The 20,569-nt window shown below is 38.7% G+C and overlaps 1 protein-coding gene across 1 annotated transcript; it reads left to right on the plus strand.

Moving 5' to 3' along the window:
- Positions 1-1,297: 1,297 nt before the first annotated feature.
- LOC124168688 (trypsin-1-like) lies at positions 1,298-7,781 on the plus strand. The gene is made up of 5 exons (XM_046546954.1): positions 1,298-1,329; positions 2,642-2,780; positions 3,712-3,825; positions 5,311-5,445; positions 7,635-7,781. The coding sequence occupies exons 1-5, from the start codon at positions 1,298-1,300 to the stop codon at positions 7,779-7,781; spliced, it is 567 nt and encodes a 188-aa protein (XP_046402910.1).
- The last annotated feature ends 12,788 nt before the right edge of the window (positions 7,782-20,569 follow it).

A 20,569-nucleotide genomic window follows, 5' to 3' on the forward strand; every position in this document is an offset into this window, starting at 1 on the left:
AAATGAATGAGATACCATAAACAACAATTCTTATCAAACTCACGGTCTTTTTAGGAAACCTGTCCACGAGCTTTCACAACTGAGCGGTCTACGTGACGAAGCAGCCGAAGCCAATACGACATTGAAAAAATACACTAGACAACCTCCAACGGGATGATAACATAAGGATAGCATAACAAGAAATCCTTCTGGACGAGGGGTTTTTCACGGACATAAGAAGAAAAAATATACGAAACGTGAGAAATCCCATGGATTTGTATTCCTTTATATACCCGTTAGATTCCCAGTCGAGCACAGATCATCAAAGGTTTCTCAAGACAAGCAACATGATCACAGCAGTAATTCTATCCTGCCTGGTTATGTGCACCATGGGTAAGAATAATTTTCTATCTTTATACGTAATTTCGATTGCATTGCCACCGACCGAAGAGTGCCGGGTTCGATTATCGGAAAAAATCTGCGGACAACCCAAATCAAAAAATCCATATCCAAATTTCCACCACATTAAGATATGGTCCTTGGAATTTTATCCACTCGATAAATTTCTTCCTCACGAAACTGATAATTCCAAAATTGTATAATTAATCTACAAATCTACAAACTAAATCTCATAAAGTATTATTATATGAATCTCAAGAGCATTCTCATGAGGAGAGAATGAAAGTTGATAATAAATAATAATTTCACATATAGTTGTTTATATTTTTGACATCTCACAAAAAGTGTGTATTGTATATTCTTTGTGTTGTAAACATTTGTCTACCATTTTTAATATACTTGCATTGACGCTATGGAGGGGTTAGGTGGAAGAGGGGACTTTTTAGTATCAACCTCGCCCGAATAAAGACATTTTATTATTATTATTATTAAAAAATATCTATGACCTCATTCCTGAACACGAAATAGTTAGAATCGTAATCATGAAATTTGAATGGATGAGCAGTCAATATTAGTGAAATGAAAGGACCTAATCTGGGATAAATTTGACGACTGAGGATGGTAAAAATATTTCTAAAAGTAACCGTTTTTCATAAAATTAACACGAATTATCTTGTCTATTTGATTGATCAGCACGAGTGCCCCAGATGGTACGTCCAAGAATGAGCGGAAAAATCGTGGGTGGAAAAACGGCTAACATTGAAGACTACCCTTACCAGGTAAGGTACCTGCAGTACCATCACGTACAATACTTCTGCATGGAAAAAATCACAGTAATAATTGCTTCACCTTTATATTCCAGTTAGTACTTCGGCGTGATGGATACTTCGAATGCGGAGCGTCGATTATCAGCAGGACAATGGCTGTGACAGCCGCCCACTGCACCGACGGGTGAGTGAAAAGTTGAAGATACGTACAATTATAATTGAATTTATAATCAACATTGGCCCAGGCAAGCGATAATTGTAAAAGAATGAACCTGCACATAAACCTACCCAAATGAGCATCTCAATCCATCACATACCTCCGCGGCCAAAATTCCCTGAAACAGTACGCATTTCCCTCATAAGGTATGTGAATTCTACCAAATACTTTGACGCGAGTATTTGTCTATTATTGCTCCAACAATTCATATAACATTGTGATCAATAGGGTAGTTTCCTTCATCAAAAAAACGAAAGGCATTAACAGCGATTCGTTACCCACCATGAGTGTATTCTTAATATTTACATCATTTGGTTTTAGAAATCCCAGTTTAGACGAATGTTAATGGTCAATTTTAACCTCATTTGAAAAAGGCCAGATTGGCGCCCATGCGATGCCACTCCACGTGACGTCACAGGGACCTAGATTCTATACGAGTAGATAGGAGATTTATATCGTCATAGATTACCAATGCATGCATGAGGCACAGAGCTCAGGGAAACATTTATTAATAATCACCTATTAAAATTGCCAAAGGTTGGAAAGTTTCCTTCGTTTGATAAGGTATTAATAATCCTTATTTAAGCCAAGCGCTACCTGCTAGCATGATACTTTGCTACCTGCTAGCATCCTGCATCATAGCGGCTCAAAGCCTCGCCCCAAGGTTACCTCACACGGCGGCAGCGGGAACCAGAAATACGTCACACGGGCTTTTCCCACCATTTATACTTAGCCCTCGCGTTTTCGCGCTCCTGAAAATTTTCACATTTTATTTAATCGCGAAAAATAGATATCATCATTTAAAAATCTAAAAGCGTTAAATGCGTACTCCAGTAGTAATAATCTTTCGAGTTAGGCAATAAAAAAATAATAGGAAACGACCTTATTCACAATGAAAATCTTGTGCTCATGCGACACCAATTTATAACTGAATTTATCGAACAAACTAAAGCCATTAATTCATAGTTTAAAGTTAAGGTTTGAATCGCAAATATCATTGATAAATTAAGTATATTCACGGAATTAAGTAGAATTCCAATAGCAATGGAGCGCTAACATAAGCTCGCAATGTTCATTTACCGAAGGGAACCTATGAGAGAGTGGATGGGATAAAATCCCCATTTGAATTCTACAGAAAAGATGATTTTTTTCAGAATCGTGTTATTATCCCCGATTGTCCGTGGCTTTCCGAACACAATGGAATCCCATACGTTTCCATGTTCACCAGGAGAGTGTCCTTCGTGCATTCACATAAATCAAAGATCTTTTATTTCCTCAGGACGACTGCTGAGGAGCTGTCCGTGAGGGCCGGCAGCTCTATCGTGGACGAGGGTGGTAGCATCCACCAAGTCACCAAGATCCACCAGCACCCAGGATTCGACATAGGTGGCCTGGATGGGGATATATCCATTTTGGAGGTGAGTTCCAAGGGGACTCTATTTAAGGAGACCCAAGTACAAGACGGTTAAGCGTTATATTTGTTGCCGTTTCGCGCGCATTTTATTCGGGGGCGCCACTAGGCAGCTGTATCCTCTTCAGTGTGGCTTTCGCCATTAACCGTAGTGGAAGTGGTCGTTCTTAGTTGACAATCGTCTCACATGGGTTAAATGTGTAGTTTATGTTATTTATTGGCTCAGATACGTATTGCTGCCGTGAATTACCTCGTGAGAACTGCATATACTTAGATGGCTGGTAGCGCCGCGAGTGGTGATTTTGAAATCTGTTTTAAATGCGCGCGGAGCGACAACAATTCTGGCGGCGGATTTGAGAATTTTCTAATGCGATCTTCACGATGAGTTCACTCGCGACCACTAAATGCTCCCTCCTATTAAAGGAGGCACCATTCCGCCTTGCCACTATGCCATGAGATATGGTAAAGTATAACGTGATTAAAAGTCCTTTCTGAGTGAAAGTTTGACATTTTTGGGGGGTAGGAAGCACGAGTATTCGCATTGACGATTCTTCTACCGGCCGCTATGTTATCATCAGAGTTGCTCTCCGATACGAAAACACACTTCAGAGAAGGAAATTCAAAAGTTTGGGACCGCATTCACTAATTACTAATTCGAAAAAGTACGAATCCGAAAAGGTGCGAAATGGGAAGGGTACGAAACCACTTAAAATCCAAAAAGGCACTTTAACGAAAAAACTCCCGGTCCAAAAAGGTACGATAGTTTCGTACAATAAAGTGAATATAGTTTCGGATCTTACTATAGGTACAAAAAATGTAATTTCCGATGTTAAAAATTTAATAGAGAATAATTCGATTACATGTATCTACACCTGGTATATTTTTGGCCCACATCACTAGACCTCATATTTACAGTTATTCATATTATATCCTCTCAGATCAATCCACCCTTTGTCTTCCGACCTGGAGTTCAGCCCATTGCCCTGCCGGACAGTGATATGGATGTGCCCGTAGGAACCGGCGCGGATGTTTCTGGTTGGGGAACTACCGAGGTGAGTGTGGAACATTCAGTGCATGTTACTATTAGTGACGAACTGATTAATTTGCCATTCACAAAGAAAAGGTACATAATTTTATTATTGAGAGAGGATGATACAAGGGCGTACCCAGGATCATAACTAGGGGGGGGGGCAAGCCATGGTCCAGGGGAAGAGTCGGAAGCCAAGTTGTGACCTTTTAGCATGGAAAAGGTGAATGAAACCAACATATTAAGAAAATTATAACAGCGCTTTATTAGTTTATGAGATTATTTCCTTGAAAAAATAGTTTTATTTTAGGTACATATCTTATACTAATACAAATCATTTTTCATGGGTTTGCCAGCTGAAATTGAAATATTACTGATGACTTCAGGCTTCACAGTGTGACTTTTTACTATGGAAAATGAAAGAAAAAACTTTGTTAAGTTCGCAAATATATTTAAAAAAGCACTACCCGGGTTCCATAACATAGTTACATCGTCTGGTGTACATAGTTACGTCGTACAGCAGAAGATGTAACAATGCTATGAGACCCGGGTCGTGCTTTTTCAAAAATATTAGTGAACCTATCAAAGTTTATTCTTCCATTTTCCGTACTACTGAAATTTTGGGGTCATTGCTAAAGGGGAAATATCCCATGGGCGTACCCAGCGAGGAGCAGAAGGGGGTAGCTGCCCCCCCAGAAGCAAAAATCGCAAAAGTCTTTAAAAGAGGAAAGATAAAAGGCACCCAAAAAATTGCCAATTTTCTGTGTATTTTTTTATTAATAACGTGGCTGTATCTTTACAAATACGAAGTCTGTAAGTCTAATTTTCTTACAAAGCCATCAATAATATAAATCTCTCCGTAAATTCTATTTAAGAATTTCAAGAATTGCCCATCAGATATATTTTGATATGAAAATTAAAAAACTGAATTAGTTACATTTTGCCGACACCTAAAAAGAGTTTATTAGCATAAAATTAGCATTTTAGCTAATTAGCATTTAGAGTTTCTTGCATAAAATCAGTTGGTCAAAGAGTACAACTTTTGCAACTCGTTCATGCATTTAGACTTTAAATTGTATGGGTTTATGTACCGCGTAACCAGGTCTTATGATCAAAATATGAGGACTTCGACCCTAAACAAATACTTTTTTCAATTTCTTAGATGATCGTGCAACCCTTACGACAAATAAGTATGCAATGGTGTACATAGTTACGTCGTACAGCAGAAGATGTAACAATGCTATGAGACCCGGGTCGTGCTTTTTCAAAAATATTAGTGAACCTATCAAAGTTTATTCTTCCATTTTCCGTACTACTGAAATTTTGGGGTCATTGCTAAAGGGGAAATATCCCATGGGCGTACGTAAAAAAAAAAAAAAAAAAAAAGTATGCAATGACCCGTTACTGAGTTAACACAAATCGACACACGAGATGCAATTTTGTCTAATTATTTTCGTTAAGCTAACAATAGCAGCAATTTTTAACGATGATTCTCACCCTTATCGTACAGGAGGGAGGCGACTTGCCGGAGCACTTACGTCATGCTGTGGTCACAATAGTTGACCAGAAGATGTGCAACAAAGCCTACGGATCTATAACCAACAATATGATCTGTGCGGCCGCTCCAAAGAGAGACTCTTGCCAAGTAAGTTGATTTTTTTCACAAGAAGTCCTAGTAATAGAATTGACTTATAAGTCATCAGGGTGTAATTGCCACTTTTTTTGTATTCATTTAGCATCTTCATCTGTTTGTAATCAATAAATTTACACCGGATTCCATCTACATCCATATACTACCCCGCAAGCCACCAAAAGAGGCGTGAGGCGGGGGGTCAGAACACCATCAGTTAACACACAAAAAGGAAATGCTCTATCGAAATTACGCTAGGTATTTATCAAAATCTTTTATCTTGCGGGTGGAAAACGAGTCCCTATACCTATCCATTCGGCAAAATCTCACTCTAAATTTATCGCTTCTGTCGGACCGGGAAATGTAGTGGGGTTCTAATATGATGTTTTCCGTATCGCTCTCAAATATCTCTAATCTCAAATTCTCAAACAATTTAAGCCTAGCGCGCAGCCTCCGAGTCTCTAGCGGCTCCCAGCCTAATTCGCTTCACATCTGTGCAACGCCTTCTGAACGCCCATAGCAGTTTTGACGAATCGAGCCGCTTTCCTTCGTATTTTATTCAGTTCACGTAAATCTTCCTGAATCGGATCCCGTATGCTCGCTGCATATTGAAGATGTAGCCGGACGAGTGCGTAAGCTCTATTACTTTTAACATCCGAAAATACTCCCACAATACGCTTGACGAATCCCAGCTTCTTCAGGCCTGTTTAGCCTCAATATCATCTAGGAACAGACAGGTTGTAAATCTACACAAAAAAAACCTTTGGATTGACGATTGGCGTGGCGTATGTATCCTATTTAAGATACTTACTAAAAAAAAAAGAAATGGCAATTACACCCCAATGAATTATAAGTCTCCAATTATATAACAAATCAGCCCTCCTCCATCATATGCAAACTTAATTAGTCACAAGATCGATAGGACACATTATCACTTAAATCTTTAAGTATATATGCTGATCAATGTTCACAGGTCAATAATGTGAAGCATAGTAAAACTATCAATAGTATTAGACACATTAAGAAAGACAAAGAAAAAGACATAACTTGGAATATCCTCGTAGCATCAACTACTTCAGATGGGTAGGCAGGTACTAGGATGAATGAAGGAGAATAGAGAATCGCTCTTTTACAATCTATTCAAATCAATCATTGTTCATTTTTCAAAGCTCAGTTAGGATAGTACGCTTTCATTCCACCAATAAATCTAATTACCTTCCATCCCCTTCCCCCCTAACCAAATCTTCCCTCTAGAACGATTTCCAGCATCTCCTCCGCGTATAACGGACAGCATTTTAAAAAAGCTTGAGGAACTTGAGAAACAGTACCTTGTACATGCTTTACGTCTACCATGAGTATTACTTTGTTTCACCAATAAACGCTGATTTCAATTGATTTGATGTTTGCTGCATGCCTGGTTTCCCTGTCACCCCGTGCCACACGCCCCAGTGAAGGCTTGCACGCTATCTCGAAGATGTAGTACTCACCTATGGCTGCGACTCGTGTGAGCCCTAACCACATTAACATCCGGGAGCAATAACCGAGTGGCAGTTAAACGAATTTTCCTTAGCACGCAGTACATTTTAAATAAGGACTTAAGTTAGGAGATTTGAAAAAATGTCAATCTATAAATACATTTATCCTCAATATCTGCATAAGAGTATTCATAATCACGAGGAACAGCTTCGGAAAGCTATAGGTATAGTATGGTATGGTTTTGGAGGAGGCGACCGACAGCTGAGGTCATTTTCGCCATGAGGGAAGGATATGGAAGGAAACCTGGCGTCGGCATTAGCCTGCTCTTAACGGAAGGCGCATAGGGGGCAGCGGGTTAACATCCCATACGACGGACGGAGTATTGCGATTGAAGTGTCCTCCAGACAACATTCAAGCAGGAATGGACACCCTCTGAGAATTCTTTGCCACCGTCGGGGTATGAACCCGAGCCCGCCGGGTGGGAAGCCAACACTCTAGCCACCACACCAACCCGATCCCCGGAAAGCTATAAATTTGATATATTACACCTAGGTATGACACATCTAATATATCTAGCATCTATTTGGATCTACCTAGCAGCTCTGGCCAAAACCTTTTCAAAAGACGTCCAATACGGGAACTTTACTAGGGAATATAGATACAAGGCATTCTTCGGGATTCAAATTCTCGAATTCACGTGCGATTTTTTTCTTCTCTTTTGTACACAGGGTGATTCCGGTGGTCCACTGGTCGTGAACGGCAAGCTCGTGGGGATCGTCTCCTTCGGCTATGGATGCGCTCAGCCCAAATTTCCAGGCGTATACACGAGAGTGACCGCTCTACGCGACTGGATCAAGAAGGAAGTCGGCTTGTGAAATCATTGCTTTTATAGATCTGTTTAATTCAACTTTTTTACCTAATAAAATTGTATTTATTTATTTAAAAAACTTGGTAATTTTGCTCCTCAATTTTCTCCCTTACCCTTCGTATGGTACTTGGGGGAGGAGACCGACAGCTTATATCATTTTCGCCACGAAGGAAGGGTAAAGAGGGAAGGGTGGAGAGAAACCCGGTGTCGGTATTAGCCTGCTCCTAAAGAAAGGCGTCAAGGATATCACGGCAAAACGTCCCATTCGACGGACGGAGCGCTACACTTGAAAAGCCCTCCACTAGACACTCATGCATGGATGGGGCAGCCTCTGAAAAATCTTTACCACTGCCGGGATTTGAGCCCAGATCAACCGGGTGGGATGCCAACACTCTAGCCACCTCACCAATCCGATCCCCCTTACCTTTATACAACACTATCATTCATGGTGAAACAAAAATCCAGTACTGTTCCACAAACTTTTATTAGCTGTCCACTAGTTCCTACGTCTATGGCGTCATTATCAAGACAAACATTATTATAATAACATTATCAAGACTGTTTACCTTGACAATGACGCCATAGCCGTCGAAACTATTAAGGAAGGGTAGAGAGGGAAGCCATAGCCGTCGACAAGTTTCCACGGCTATCGCGTCATTATCAAGACGGACATTATTATATTTACATTATCAAGACTGGTTATCTTGATAATGACGCTAAAGCCGTCGAAACTAGTTGACAATAAATAAAGGTTTGTGGAACAGTAATGGGTTTTTGTTTCACCATGAATATCTTTTCGTTCCATCAAGTCAGACCAAAAATCAGTTGATTTTAAACACTGTCATTTCCCAATATGCAAAATCGTCCAAAAAAATTTATAACGACAATAAACATACCGAACCTATCTCGGTCAAATTAAAAGTCTTATAAATTTCATAAGAGTTTCTTTTATGCTGTAATAAACTTCTGCTGTAATAACGCACATACCCTCATTTAATCAAATTCAAATTTCAAATTAATTCAATACTATCGTAGTCCCAATGATATTACTACGTAGAGTCTGGTAAAAGGTATTGCAACCAAAAATATCATTTCACGTAGTAGCGCGCCCTAGGAAGAAATTCGCGAAATTGATAAAACTTAGCGGGTTAGGACAGCCTTTTGGTATACCCTACCACATTTTAATTACAATAGGCGAAAATAATCCTTATATCGGAAATAATTGGTGATTATAATTGGATAAAGTTAGAGTTAGCTTACATCATTCATCCATATTCAAAGAAAAACCGTCGTATAGGTGAGAACGTCGTTTTCGCAGAGAATTAGTTTATAGAAGTCTTACTTCAGGAACTAGGAAGCCATATAACCATAATTTCATAATAAGCTCAAATGACAAACTATTTCAAGATATCAGAGGTTTAGCAACAACCCTACATAATAATTACCAAAATTTGTTTTAAATAACATTTACTTTATGCTACGACACTGTCTATTTTTCAGTCTAGAACAACGACGGCAAATATTTTTTCTTAAAAACACAAATACAATAAACTCATATTCTGCGCTATTTTCTGGTATAAATACATAAAATCAACATTATCTTGAGCTCATTGGAAAAATAATAAATTTATAACCTAAATCAGTTACTGAAGAACGTGTAAATTGACGTGCAATTTGATTGGCGAGGTTAGGCTTTGCGTCGTTCAACTAAGAAAGTGTTGAAACTGAAGGTCGTTAATTGAGATTGACTTACCACACAAAATGCCTGTATTTACGCCGGGTAAACCCAATTTTGTCGTACATCGGAGAGAGTCATAAAACTGAAGACGTTTAAATGAGGTTCCACTGTACAACAGATGGACGAAAATACGAAAAAGAAACTATGAAAAATTATGGGGAGAACACTTTATGGACTAATTGGTACGTCAATAACTTTGGGGTTCGTTCATCATTCATTTTAGTGATTCCACCAGAAGCAAATGTTGGCTTCTCCGTTTCGATACAGAAACATAGAACATTAGAAAATCAAATCAAAGCAGAGTCTAAAAGTTCTACAGTGCGTTCCATATTTAATACACGGTACGGACCTTATGGAGAACAGCGATGGCAAACTTCCGCTCTGCAGGAAGACTTTCTGCAAAGGTATGCAACCTCTCATAACAGACCACGAAAATTGTGTAGTTCAAAAAAATAATTTGGGATCGCACGAAAGACGACGTAAATAAAGAAATCGATAAGCGTAAATTACAGTTACTTTGCAAAAATATAACTTGAGATAACTTTTATATTCGTTTGTCCATCTTCGATTGGATACTGAAACATAGAAAATTAGAAAAGCAGATCACAGAAGAAAGCAAAGGGTCAACTTTATATTCCCTGAAACTTTCGAGATTATCACGTCACTATTAATCAAGTAATTCGTTAGAAAATTCGAACGGTCGAGAATGAGTGATGGTCTTCTTAAGAACATACATTTTTAAGGAGCTCAACGTCTCCTAATGACGTTCACAGCAGGACGAACTATGGGCAATAAAATTTCATGTCACGCGGCAGTACACCCGAAAATGAATTATACTATAGTGTAACTTTAAAGTTATTATTTCCCAAAAAAATTATTTCTCAACCCTCTATCTTCCTTTTCAATGTATTTCTTTAAATTTCTCAGTAGATATATAATTTTTATGAGGAACATATGAACTTTAAAGTTATTCGAAGTGAGTTATATCGATACCTCCACTGCAAAAACGCTCAAAAATCGCCCAATGAGTAAATCCGCTCATCTAGGAGCGTAACAATACGGATTCGCCGTTTTGTTTGTTTGTTTGTTCTCCGGCTCCAATTGATATTATCTTCCTCGATTTGAAGGCAGAATCAACCTATTTTATAACGTTTTAATTAACCCGCTTCGATGTTAGTCGTTTTTTTCCGCGTCAAATCTTTCAACTCAATTTTAATTCACTTCCCGATTGGCTTTCAAGCTGGAATTTTCAGAATAATTCAGAACGTGATTATAATACAACATAATAACATTTTATAATATGAACTGGTACTCGATTTTTATTCCGATTTTAAAATTATAAACGGAAATTTTAGATGGAGAAAAACTTTTTATAAACATTTGTTTTCTTTTTTTGTTACATTACTATCAATATTGTTAAACTACTATCAACTTTGTTCCCGCAAGTAACGTCAAAATCAGTTGATTTAATGCATTCATATTTTTAAACTTCCTTTGAATTTAGTAATATCCAAGACCTCCATTCAAATCAAACCTTGATATCTCTGGACGGACAACTTCAAAGACGCTCAGCTGTTCCGCTTGAGCATCTTCAGTTTTTTTCACCAGGATATTATTTCCCAAATTTCTTATCTTTTTCCCTTCGTGAATGCCACCGCTATGAGGTAAGCTGGCGAAAGGCCACAGCTTCCCTAAGCCCGAAATGCTTCATATCTGTCCTCAACATTGAGCTTCTAAACTAGGGCAAGGCCTATTCTTAGTCATTCTTTTATCACTAAACCGACGTCTAGGTCATGGATTTGAATTCGGTAGTTTTCACGGGCTCCTCACTAGATTAGAGAATAGTGGTTTTCTATTATTTTTTCATTGCCTAAATCGAAAGACTATTACTCGTGGAGGACACATTTCACGATTTTAGATTTTTAAATGACGATATCTATTTTTCTCGAGTGAAATATAACTTGACATAACTCAAATCTACTCAGAAATGAAAAGTGAAAATTTTCAAGCGCGCGAAAACGCGACGGGTAAGTATGAATACTGGGAACTGACGCCTGGCTGCTGCTGTGTGGGGCCACCTGGCTACGAGGCTGCGAGATTATGAACGCCGCTACGATGCAGGCTGCTTGCTGCCGAGCATGGCGGTAGCGTAGAGTATCCTGCGAGCAGGTAGCTCTTGGCTTAAATAAGGATTATTAATACCCTATCAAATGAAGAAAACTTGCCGACAATAGGCAATTTTAATAGGTGATTATTAAAAAATGTTTCCCTGAGCTCTATGCCTCATGCATAAAAATTGGTAATCTCAGGCGATGTAAAACTCCTATCTACTCGTATTGTGACGTCAAGTGGAGTGGCATCGCATGGGCGCCAATCTGGCCTTTTTCAAATGAGGTTAAAATGGACTATTAACATTCGTCTAAACTGGGATTTGTAAAACCAAATAATTTTTATATTATGAATACACTGATGGTGGGTAACGAATCGCAATCAATGCCTTCCGTTTTCTATGATAAAGGAAACTACCCTATTATTTTACAAAAAATAAGCTAAATATTATCTTACTTTGAGTGAATTCATTGCGATGAAAAGAGATAAAAACAAAATATGATAAAAAAATAATATACGCAAGCAGTGACGGATCCAGGATAGGAACAAAGGGGGTAATCTTCCAGTTATCGTGGGGGTCCGAAAAAATTACCATTCTATCTGCTGTAAGTTGGACACCGAAGAGGGGGCTAAAGCCCACTACCCATCCCCCCCCCCCCCATAGATCCGCCACTGTACGCAGGAATGTATGTAGCCAGGGAATAATGCTGGAATGCTATGGGACCACCTACCCTTTGCGGAGAAAGAAAAACCACTCAAAAGAGGTTTTTCTTTCTCCGCAATTTTTTAATCAATTAATCTACTCAGAAATTGTACGATTAATCCAAGTTTCTCGTGAGATTTTTTTAAATATTACCGGAAGGGATTGCCAGAGAAAAAAATCATCATACTGTTTTGGAAAATAGGTTTAATAATTTGAAAGCGAGGTTGCCACAATTTCGATTTGTTAATTTTTTCTAGGGGCCCACGATCCTTTACGGGGGCCAGGCTACCCCTTCCTAGAGGTCCCACCAACTAAGCCCATGTACTACGTTAGTCACTTCCCTGATAAATTCAACCGTCTTTTTCCCACAAAAAATGTAAAATTCTGAGCATTAAAATAAAAACGCTGGAATTCGTGTTCAGGTGGGCCTTGCCCTACTTATAGATTGCAATGTCTAGGGCAGATAAGTTTATCAAAAAGGTCGAGAGCAAAAAATTACAAAGCTAGACAAGTCTCACGACTCAGTCCGCGTGCTTTACGGATTTGGTTGCATAAGCATTTTCTCTCTCGACTCGCCCGGCGGCAGAATACGGCGTAAGAAACCTGAAGACTAAGCAGACACCCGAACTACACTGATAAGACGGCAATGACAACTAGAAAAAAAAGAAAAAAGAGATGATTCAATAAGGAAACGGAAGACTAAGGCCACACCTTTCCATATAAAAAAATTGAAGCATGATATGAGATGTCCAGATTAGACGTGGGAACAAAGATGATTACTGCCTTGAAACTCTTATTCATCAATCCTAATATTGGTTTAACGCATTCCGGTCTTCTATGCACTAGCCTTTTCATAGCGACGTATTTTTTTTATTTTACATCCTTTACAGTCTGTCCTTTGTAACTCATTCGGGACCATCCCTTGCCCTTCTTCCCTTCCACCTGTCCTTCTAAGATTGTTTTCATCAGGCCGTCATGTCTCATAATATGGCCAACTAAGTTTTACTTCCTTCTCCTTAAGGTTTTAGAACATGAATCTATATTGCTAATACCGGATGCTAACCAATACTGGTTTAAACGATCTAACACCACACGTAAATTGGAAGCAAATGGAATAACTGCACGTACAAAATGACCACGTACTGAAGTGCTGTATCGTGGCATTTTAACTCATCCCATACCATAAACATACATTTTGAATGAAGCGTTATATATATTACTTCGTTTCCTTAATGTCATTGATAAATCTTCAAATACTGACAATATTCTCAATGGAGGGTAAATTTAGTTTTATGAACTCCGCAGGGCAATTATTCTTTGCTTAGGCCAGCATACTCGTAAGCATTACGCAAGATTCTGATTTTCGAATTCAATTTCCACAAGACAGCCCCATGTATAAGGCATATGCGGGAGATAATTAAGCCAAAAAGGGCATCTATCGGGCAGCGGATGGTGGGTCAACCTCTAAATATAAAGATTAGCTGCGATATAAACGGGTTTACTTGTCAAATGAGCAGTCGTGGACAAAAAGCGAAAGCATTCCGAGGTGGAATGAGTCGTCAAGCATGGATATGATTGGCCATCTAAATAATAAAGTAAGCCTTTAGAGAAGAGGTGGTCCAAGGATTATATTAATCAAATATTCAATCGCTATGTCACAAATTACAATATCACACCTTTAACGCCAGTATTATAAATAAAATTCAAACATCTAAAGAAACCGGGAACAGTGTTTATGTGGTATGGATAGAATTGCGTGAATTACTATTCGATTCGGAAAATTCGCGTCGCGTTAACGTGAAATGTAGCTAAGTTTTACCGAAAAAATTAATTCAATTAAAAATAAAATACAAGACTAAAGATTAATAATCCACGGAGATAAACGCTCCGTTAGGTTTAAAGCATACGATTTAGATTAATACTACTATTTTTTCTTCCGGAAATAAATCAATTTAATGCGTAATGGCACGAGTAAATTAAAACATGGCGCTCCATTAGGCTTAAAGCCTATGCAAATTCAGCAACAATGACCTGAGCCCGTAACTAAGATACACCCTTGGAATACTTCACTCGATTCACTTGAAAGCTAATTGGCGAGGAAGAGTCAATAGCGATTCCAAGCGAATTACAAAGTAATCCAAAGCTTACGAAAAACTTGTAAGCATCTTTACATCATTGTGTGAAGAGTACTACAACGACCGCATTGAACGTAGAGAATTCCATTTCTCCCCGGCGCAAAACATTTCCGCTCTATATCCAACACAGAGGGTAAGTTGGAGGCCTCTAATGATATCACATAGACAAGTTTAATTCAGTCAATATATTTACACAATACCATGAATTAATAAGTAGCGCCTAATTCAATTAGTTAAATAGGGTTTGGCTAATATCAAGAAAACTTTATTTTCAGTGCGTCATCGCTGAGCCTGTTGGTTTTTCGTCCGATACCATTTTCATTGCACCCTGGGCAAAAGTCAAGAAATCAATCATGGGAATTCGGAAGGCTATGAAGTGGTTGCAGCCCTCTAATTCAATGGCTATGGCATCCAGTGCCCTCATGATGGTCCTGACGACGTTGATCAGCGACCGAAGAAGAGAGGACACCAGCGTGCATCCAGAGGAGGTGCAACACCTCACCATTAAGACGGTGGGAGGATACAACCTGGACGAGGCGATGTATAACGTCATACCAGCAGAAAAGGCGAGGAGGCGGACCTCCAAGATGCAAGAGCTGTATGTACTCATCCAAAATTGGAAGAATTTGGAGAAACCCGTGATATTACAGGAAGAACAAAATTTTATCCTGAAAAATGATGTTCCAATATCCACCAAACACATTGGAAATGGTGGATTATTTTCATCTGTAAGTTTGGAAAATGTATCCTCCAGGTAAACGAAACCGCTTATGTCTAAATTCTAATCTCAACAACTCTATTATGTCTTTTTCTTTTGAATTTTGTAAGTTCGAATTTAAATATTTCTCAAATTTCGTTTTCTTTTGTGATGGAATAAATTTTCTTTTGATAGCATGCGAGTCAGCATGCATTCAACATTTTTACTGCTATAATCCGCCTCTAAGTTATTACATTTTATTTAAGAGTCCCATACCCATTGCTGACACAAAAGAGACTGCATTGACCTTTCCATGACACGCATAACTAATGAAAATGTAATGAGAGTAACTGTTGGCATCTACACAAATGGAACCTATGAATATCCCGGCTTCATCTTTCTTACCACTACAATAAAAATTCTCAAATGGAGAAAGGCTCAGGGAAAGGAACTTTTTTATATTTCATTGGCTGATAGTTAGGTCTACCAACCAATATCCAAAAAAAACCTTCTAGTTGATACACCGAGTGAGTTTGAAGAAGATAATGTTGATAATATTCTCATAAAAACTCTATTTCCTTAATTGTGTGTGTTCATAATTTTTACCCTGACAATTCCACCAGTTACTTGTTGTAAAATGATTCTTTCAATGGGTAAATAATACATTTACTGCAATGATGATTGGCAGATTTTGTTAGCACACGCAGGAAAAACCTTTTATTTATAAGAGGTTATAACGTACACATCCACTGCAAACAAGAGAAACAGTTACATCAACATAAACATAACCTTGGCAACGCCTTTTCGAATTCCACCCAGGCGCTGCTTATTTTGTTAATAACGTACTCCAACAGATTTACTCACGGAAACTTTTTTACACCAGTAATTATCGATGGATCACAGCGTATCGGATGTGCGTCAGAGACGAAGAAGGCATTGCCATCTATAACCTTCCACAATCATTCCAATGCGCATTAAGCTTTTAGGCTTACAGAGCCATCTCTGGTACAAGACTATTGTCTTGTACCAGATATTGGAGCGAAATGCGTCGTGCTCATGAAAGTTAAATGACTAAATACCCGATGATAATTACGAAAACAAAACATGCTCCATTAAAAGACATTGACACCTTAATCCGGTGAGTAAAGAAGAATTATACTTTAAAAAGCAGAGAATTTATTTTTTTAATTGTGCATTGACTTTGTTGAGGAGCCATTCCTTTCACAACGAACCTAAAACTTAAGTTATTTCACTACGTCGAACTTCAACTATACCACTCCATGATCAGTTGATTTGATTCGGAAGCTGCCATCTTCGTGCATCTGCCATCATCAACTCCAAAGAATGCTCCAACAATCGCACTACCGCCACAGACAAAACACTTAGAGGCCTATTACGAACGGCTTACCGCATGCGGTGAGATACCGCCTGCGGTATCATACCGCCCCGAAGCGCGTTTACCGCCCCCGAGCGATTACGAGTGGCCACCGGTCGGTATCATACCACGGCTTAGGGGTCGGTATGATACCACGGCCAGCTACCCCGGTGGTGAGATACCGACCCCCTAATGGCGGACGTCTGTTTACATTTTTCGGGTCGAGTTGGCGTTTTTAAAACAAAATATCCGACGATAGAAACTCGGAAGCTATCACATTTTGTGTTATTTATAATATTAATGTCTGAGTAAGCGTATAAAATACAAAACTGGAGCCGACTGGAGCAGTTGAACAAAAAAAGTATAATACCCATATAACAACAACGTTGTAGCCGTCTGAGATGAGAGAGAGAGAGCCACGGCCGTAGGAGATGGATACGTTGATTGTAAGTTGACCCTCATTCATTTATTTAATTAGAACAATTTGGATGTTTTTTATTGTCCGCAATGTTTTTATATGCAATAAAATCTTCCATTTCTTCATAGGTGCCGGAAAATTCGTCGTTAAGGACTGCCTGTGCTTGTATTGTATGGTGAATACAGCTGTTGCTCGCCGCTTGGAGATTTCTACGAACATCTTTTGTGGCAAAATATTATTTTTTCAACGTGACAACTTCTTGTATTGCAAGGTGAATACTACTTTTGCTCGCTGCTTGGAGATTTCTACGAACATCTTCTGTGCCAAAGTAGTGTTATTTTCAACGTTATAACTGCTTGAATAGTGAGGTGAATGTAACTTTTGCTCACTGCTTGGAGATTTCTACGAACATGTTTTGTTTCAAAATAGTGTTATTTTCAATGTGACAACTACCGTTAATCACAGTACCAGTGGTTGTAATGCACAAAGTTTGACGAGGTTGACAAACATCTGCCAGGAGCTGTAGTTATCACTGTTCCATTGTGGTTGGTTTTTAAACAGTGGTTTACGCTATCGAGAAGTGTCTGATAGTAATGTAAAGATTGTCAGTGGCGTTTATACCTTCGTCATTCACCGCAGAGATAACATTTCACGATCAAGCTATCAAGTTCAAAGTCATGTGTGAAATTTGTTTATACACTAGTATATCAATTTCGTACCAAGGAATTGTAGTGAGAAAAGTAACCTGTGCCACTTGCGTGGGATAATGTGAGGCTTAAAATCAGTGATTATATAGTTGTTTTCATCATAGCGAGCTCTTGATTGTAATGTTTACGTGATGAATATAAGAATGGTAGTGACTTCCAGTTTTTTATGATCGTATTTGCCTGTTTACCATTATTTATAATGGTGTGAGCTTGTATCGATTGTGGATTTTACCTGAAATATTGAAATAAGTTGTAGCCTGTGTGTGTGATTGCCGAGGAACCGATTCGCGATCTCACATGTTTATTGTGGGCAGACTGTTTTGCTGTGGTTGTGTACCCGTGATTAAACCAAAGAAATGGTGAAACTCTGTCATATTATTTTGAAATAAAATTTTATTTTAACCAGAAGTGAATATCTTGTGTTTTTTAATTCTCCATTGCTTTTCATAGATAGCAGCCAAAAAGTTATTTTTCATTATTTTTAAAAGTGCCTTTCTTGTTCTCTGAATTTGCATTAGGTTTCCAAACCCCGTTACTAACACGAAAGGAATGCAGAGCAACAGATATTTTGTCATTTCACAGATGTTGAGTGTCGTATTGTCTGTGATTAAGGGTCTCCAGCTAAGTATTCGTGGTGGATTTTCATATATTTTTTAAGAATGCACATTTCGGTCAAAGCTCTTATGGAATTGGTGGTTCACCTTGCCCGTTGGCCCTAAAAGTACTTCTATCGTAATTTTTCGATGGTCTGCCACGCAATTTGTCACTACCTGCGTCTGCTCATACGTGATTTTTTGATGATATCTTCCGCAAGTCACTGCTAATTATTGTTTTATTCGACTTTTTATCCTATAAGTAAGAATTGAGGAGCAAAATTCGTTCATTTGTCAAACTTTTAAGGTGAATTAACGAAGGACACATCCTTATTAATCCATAAATACCACTAATTGTCTTTATCGACTGCCAACAACTCTTGCCGAAATATTCGTCTGCTAGGAACAGTTGCCGCGGAATTGGAACACCGCACGCCCTTGCCATTGGCTACACCATTTTCGGGCTGAAGGAACTCAGAATTTTTCATACAAACGTCACTTCCGCCGCATCGCTCCTTACCGACCCCCTGAGATGTACTCTCCGCCCGGCGGTGACTTTCCGACCGTCCCACTCGTAATCGCAAGGGGCGGTATGATACCGTATACCGAACGAAAACTCCGCCCGGCGGTAGCGTACCGCCCGCTCGTTCGTAATAGGCCCCTTAGTCATTCCTTGCACGGTCTAAGAATATGAGAAGGTCTGGACACTCTCCGTTCAGGCATGGTCATTTAATGAAGCCGTTTCCCATTGAGGCCGGTAGGGGCGCCACCTATCCTGAAGGGCAAGTTTCCTACGCATCTGTATAAGATACATCAGTAATTATGAACTAATTTATGGCAAAAATGAATATAAACACATCGACAGTGGTTACTAGTTAACAAGTTCATATGCACTTAACATCATATAGCGAAAAATACCTAGAAATCGTTCTCATACGTGAGTATTAATCAAATGGAAGGCGTTGGATTTCAGCTTCGTCTGCTTCCATACCTTTGTAAAATCAGTTACAGCCATAACGAAAGATTGTCAGCAGTTAAAACCTTATGTAGTGAGGAAAGGTATTTTTAAGGAAATAATTATTTATAGCTATCTTGTGGTAAACGTTAATATAAGTTGTCATAGAAGCTACGTACGCACCATTGCCTCTGAGCCCATCGGCATGTTTCCACGGCCTTATAAGAATATAGATGTTATTCCTTGCTTTCAAACACTATTAACAAATATAATATCAGAAACGCAAACGGCTTCTTACCAAGGCCGAAGTGAAATACTTCTTATGAAGTGACGTATGTTAATGTTTTTAATCTCCTGAGTCTCGATCAAGTGATAATAATAATGGCAGGGCACAGCAAACCTAAAAAAAATGATTCTATCCTAGGGACATTTTGCGGGTATAGAATAGGCATATTTAATCGTTGAACAGGGTGAATAATTTCCGGAAGTACCATTATTACCGTTAAAGGCTATTTTATAACGATGCTTGTCTACTCACCAAAGGAATAATTTGAGATTTAAGGAAGTAAAATACCATATGAAAGATAAGAATGAAAGAGATTTTGCAAATAATTTCCGAATAAACTTCCACGAAAACAGTGCAATGGATATAATCCGAGGGATTTGCTGATGTCTGATCACTTTCAGGTGCTGGCAAATCTGAAATATTATCCCTCGCCCAAAAATAAGACGAGTAGTACGACAGAAACCACAGGCTAATACTGCTAATACGCGGTGAATGTACTTTTCATGAGAGTTGCACGCACCATCGATAACAGTTGCATTAAAAGAAATCATCGAAAGAGGTATTAAGAATGAAAACGATTCACATTTTTCCAACTTATATAATGTACACACACATCAAATCTACATTTCCAGAATGATTACGCAATGCTATTGAAACTGAGATTATTTATACAATCAATGCAAGGTAATGTCATGAAAAATAAATTTTAAGTACTCACAATTTAACATTTCTATTAATTCTTTCTGTTACTAATTTCTATTTCTAATTACTAATCATTCTAAGAGATTCAATTTAGTAGGAGAGAATGATGAATAGTTGATGAAAGCCGTCGCACATCTTGCATTTTCTCAGTGTTACTTCATTCCTCCACTATGAATGACATTGACCACTGGAACAGCAGAACCTGTAATTTAAAATGTATAAATTTTGGAGCTTTAGCACACCAAAAAAAGGAATCGTACAGCTATTTCATCGCTTCTCAGGGTCCTTGGGGACTCTAAAAAGCGAAATCCCCGAAGTCTTGTGGCCATAACCAGTGGTGCAACGCGGTACCACACACGTCCACGGCATTTTCCTTT

Source organism: Ischnura elegans, chromosome 12, assembly GCF_921293095.1.
Source record: "Ischnura elegans chromosome 12, ioIscEleg1.1, whole genome shotgun sequence".
NCBI classification, from domain to species: Eukaryota; Metazoa; Arthropoda; class Insecta; order Odonata; family Coenagrionidae; genus Ischnura; species Ischnura elegans.

Coding starts and splice junctions, on each gene's coding strand:
- LOC124168688 (XM_046546954.1), top strand. CDS start 1,298: ATGGCTGTGACAGCCGCCCACTGCACCGACGG. Junction 3,826..5,310: donor CTGGTTGGGGAACTACCGAG/GTGAGTGTGGAA, acceptor CTTATCGTACAG/GAGGGAGGCGACTTGCCGGA. Junction 5,446..7,634: donor CAAAGAGAGACTCTTGCCAA/GTAAGTTGATTT, acceptor TTTTGTACACAG/GGTGATTCCGGTGGTCCACT.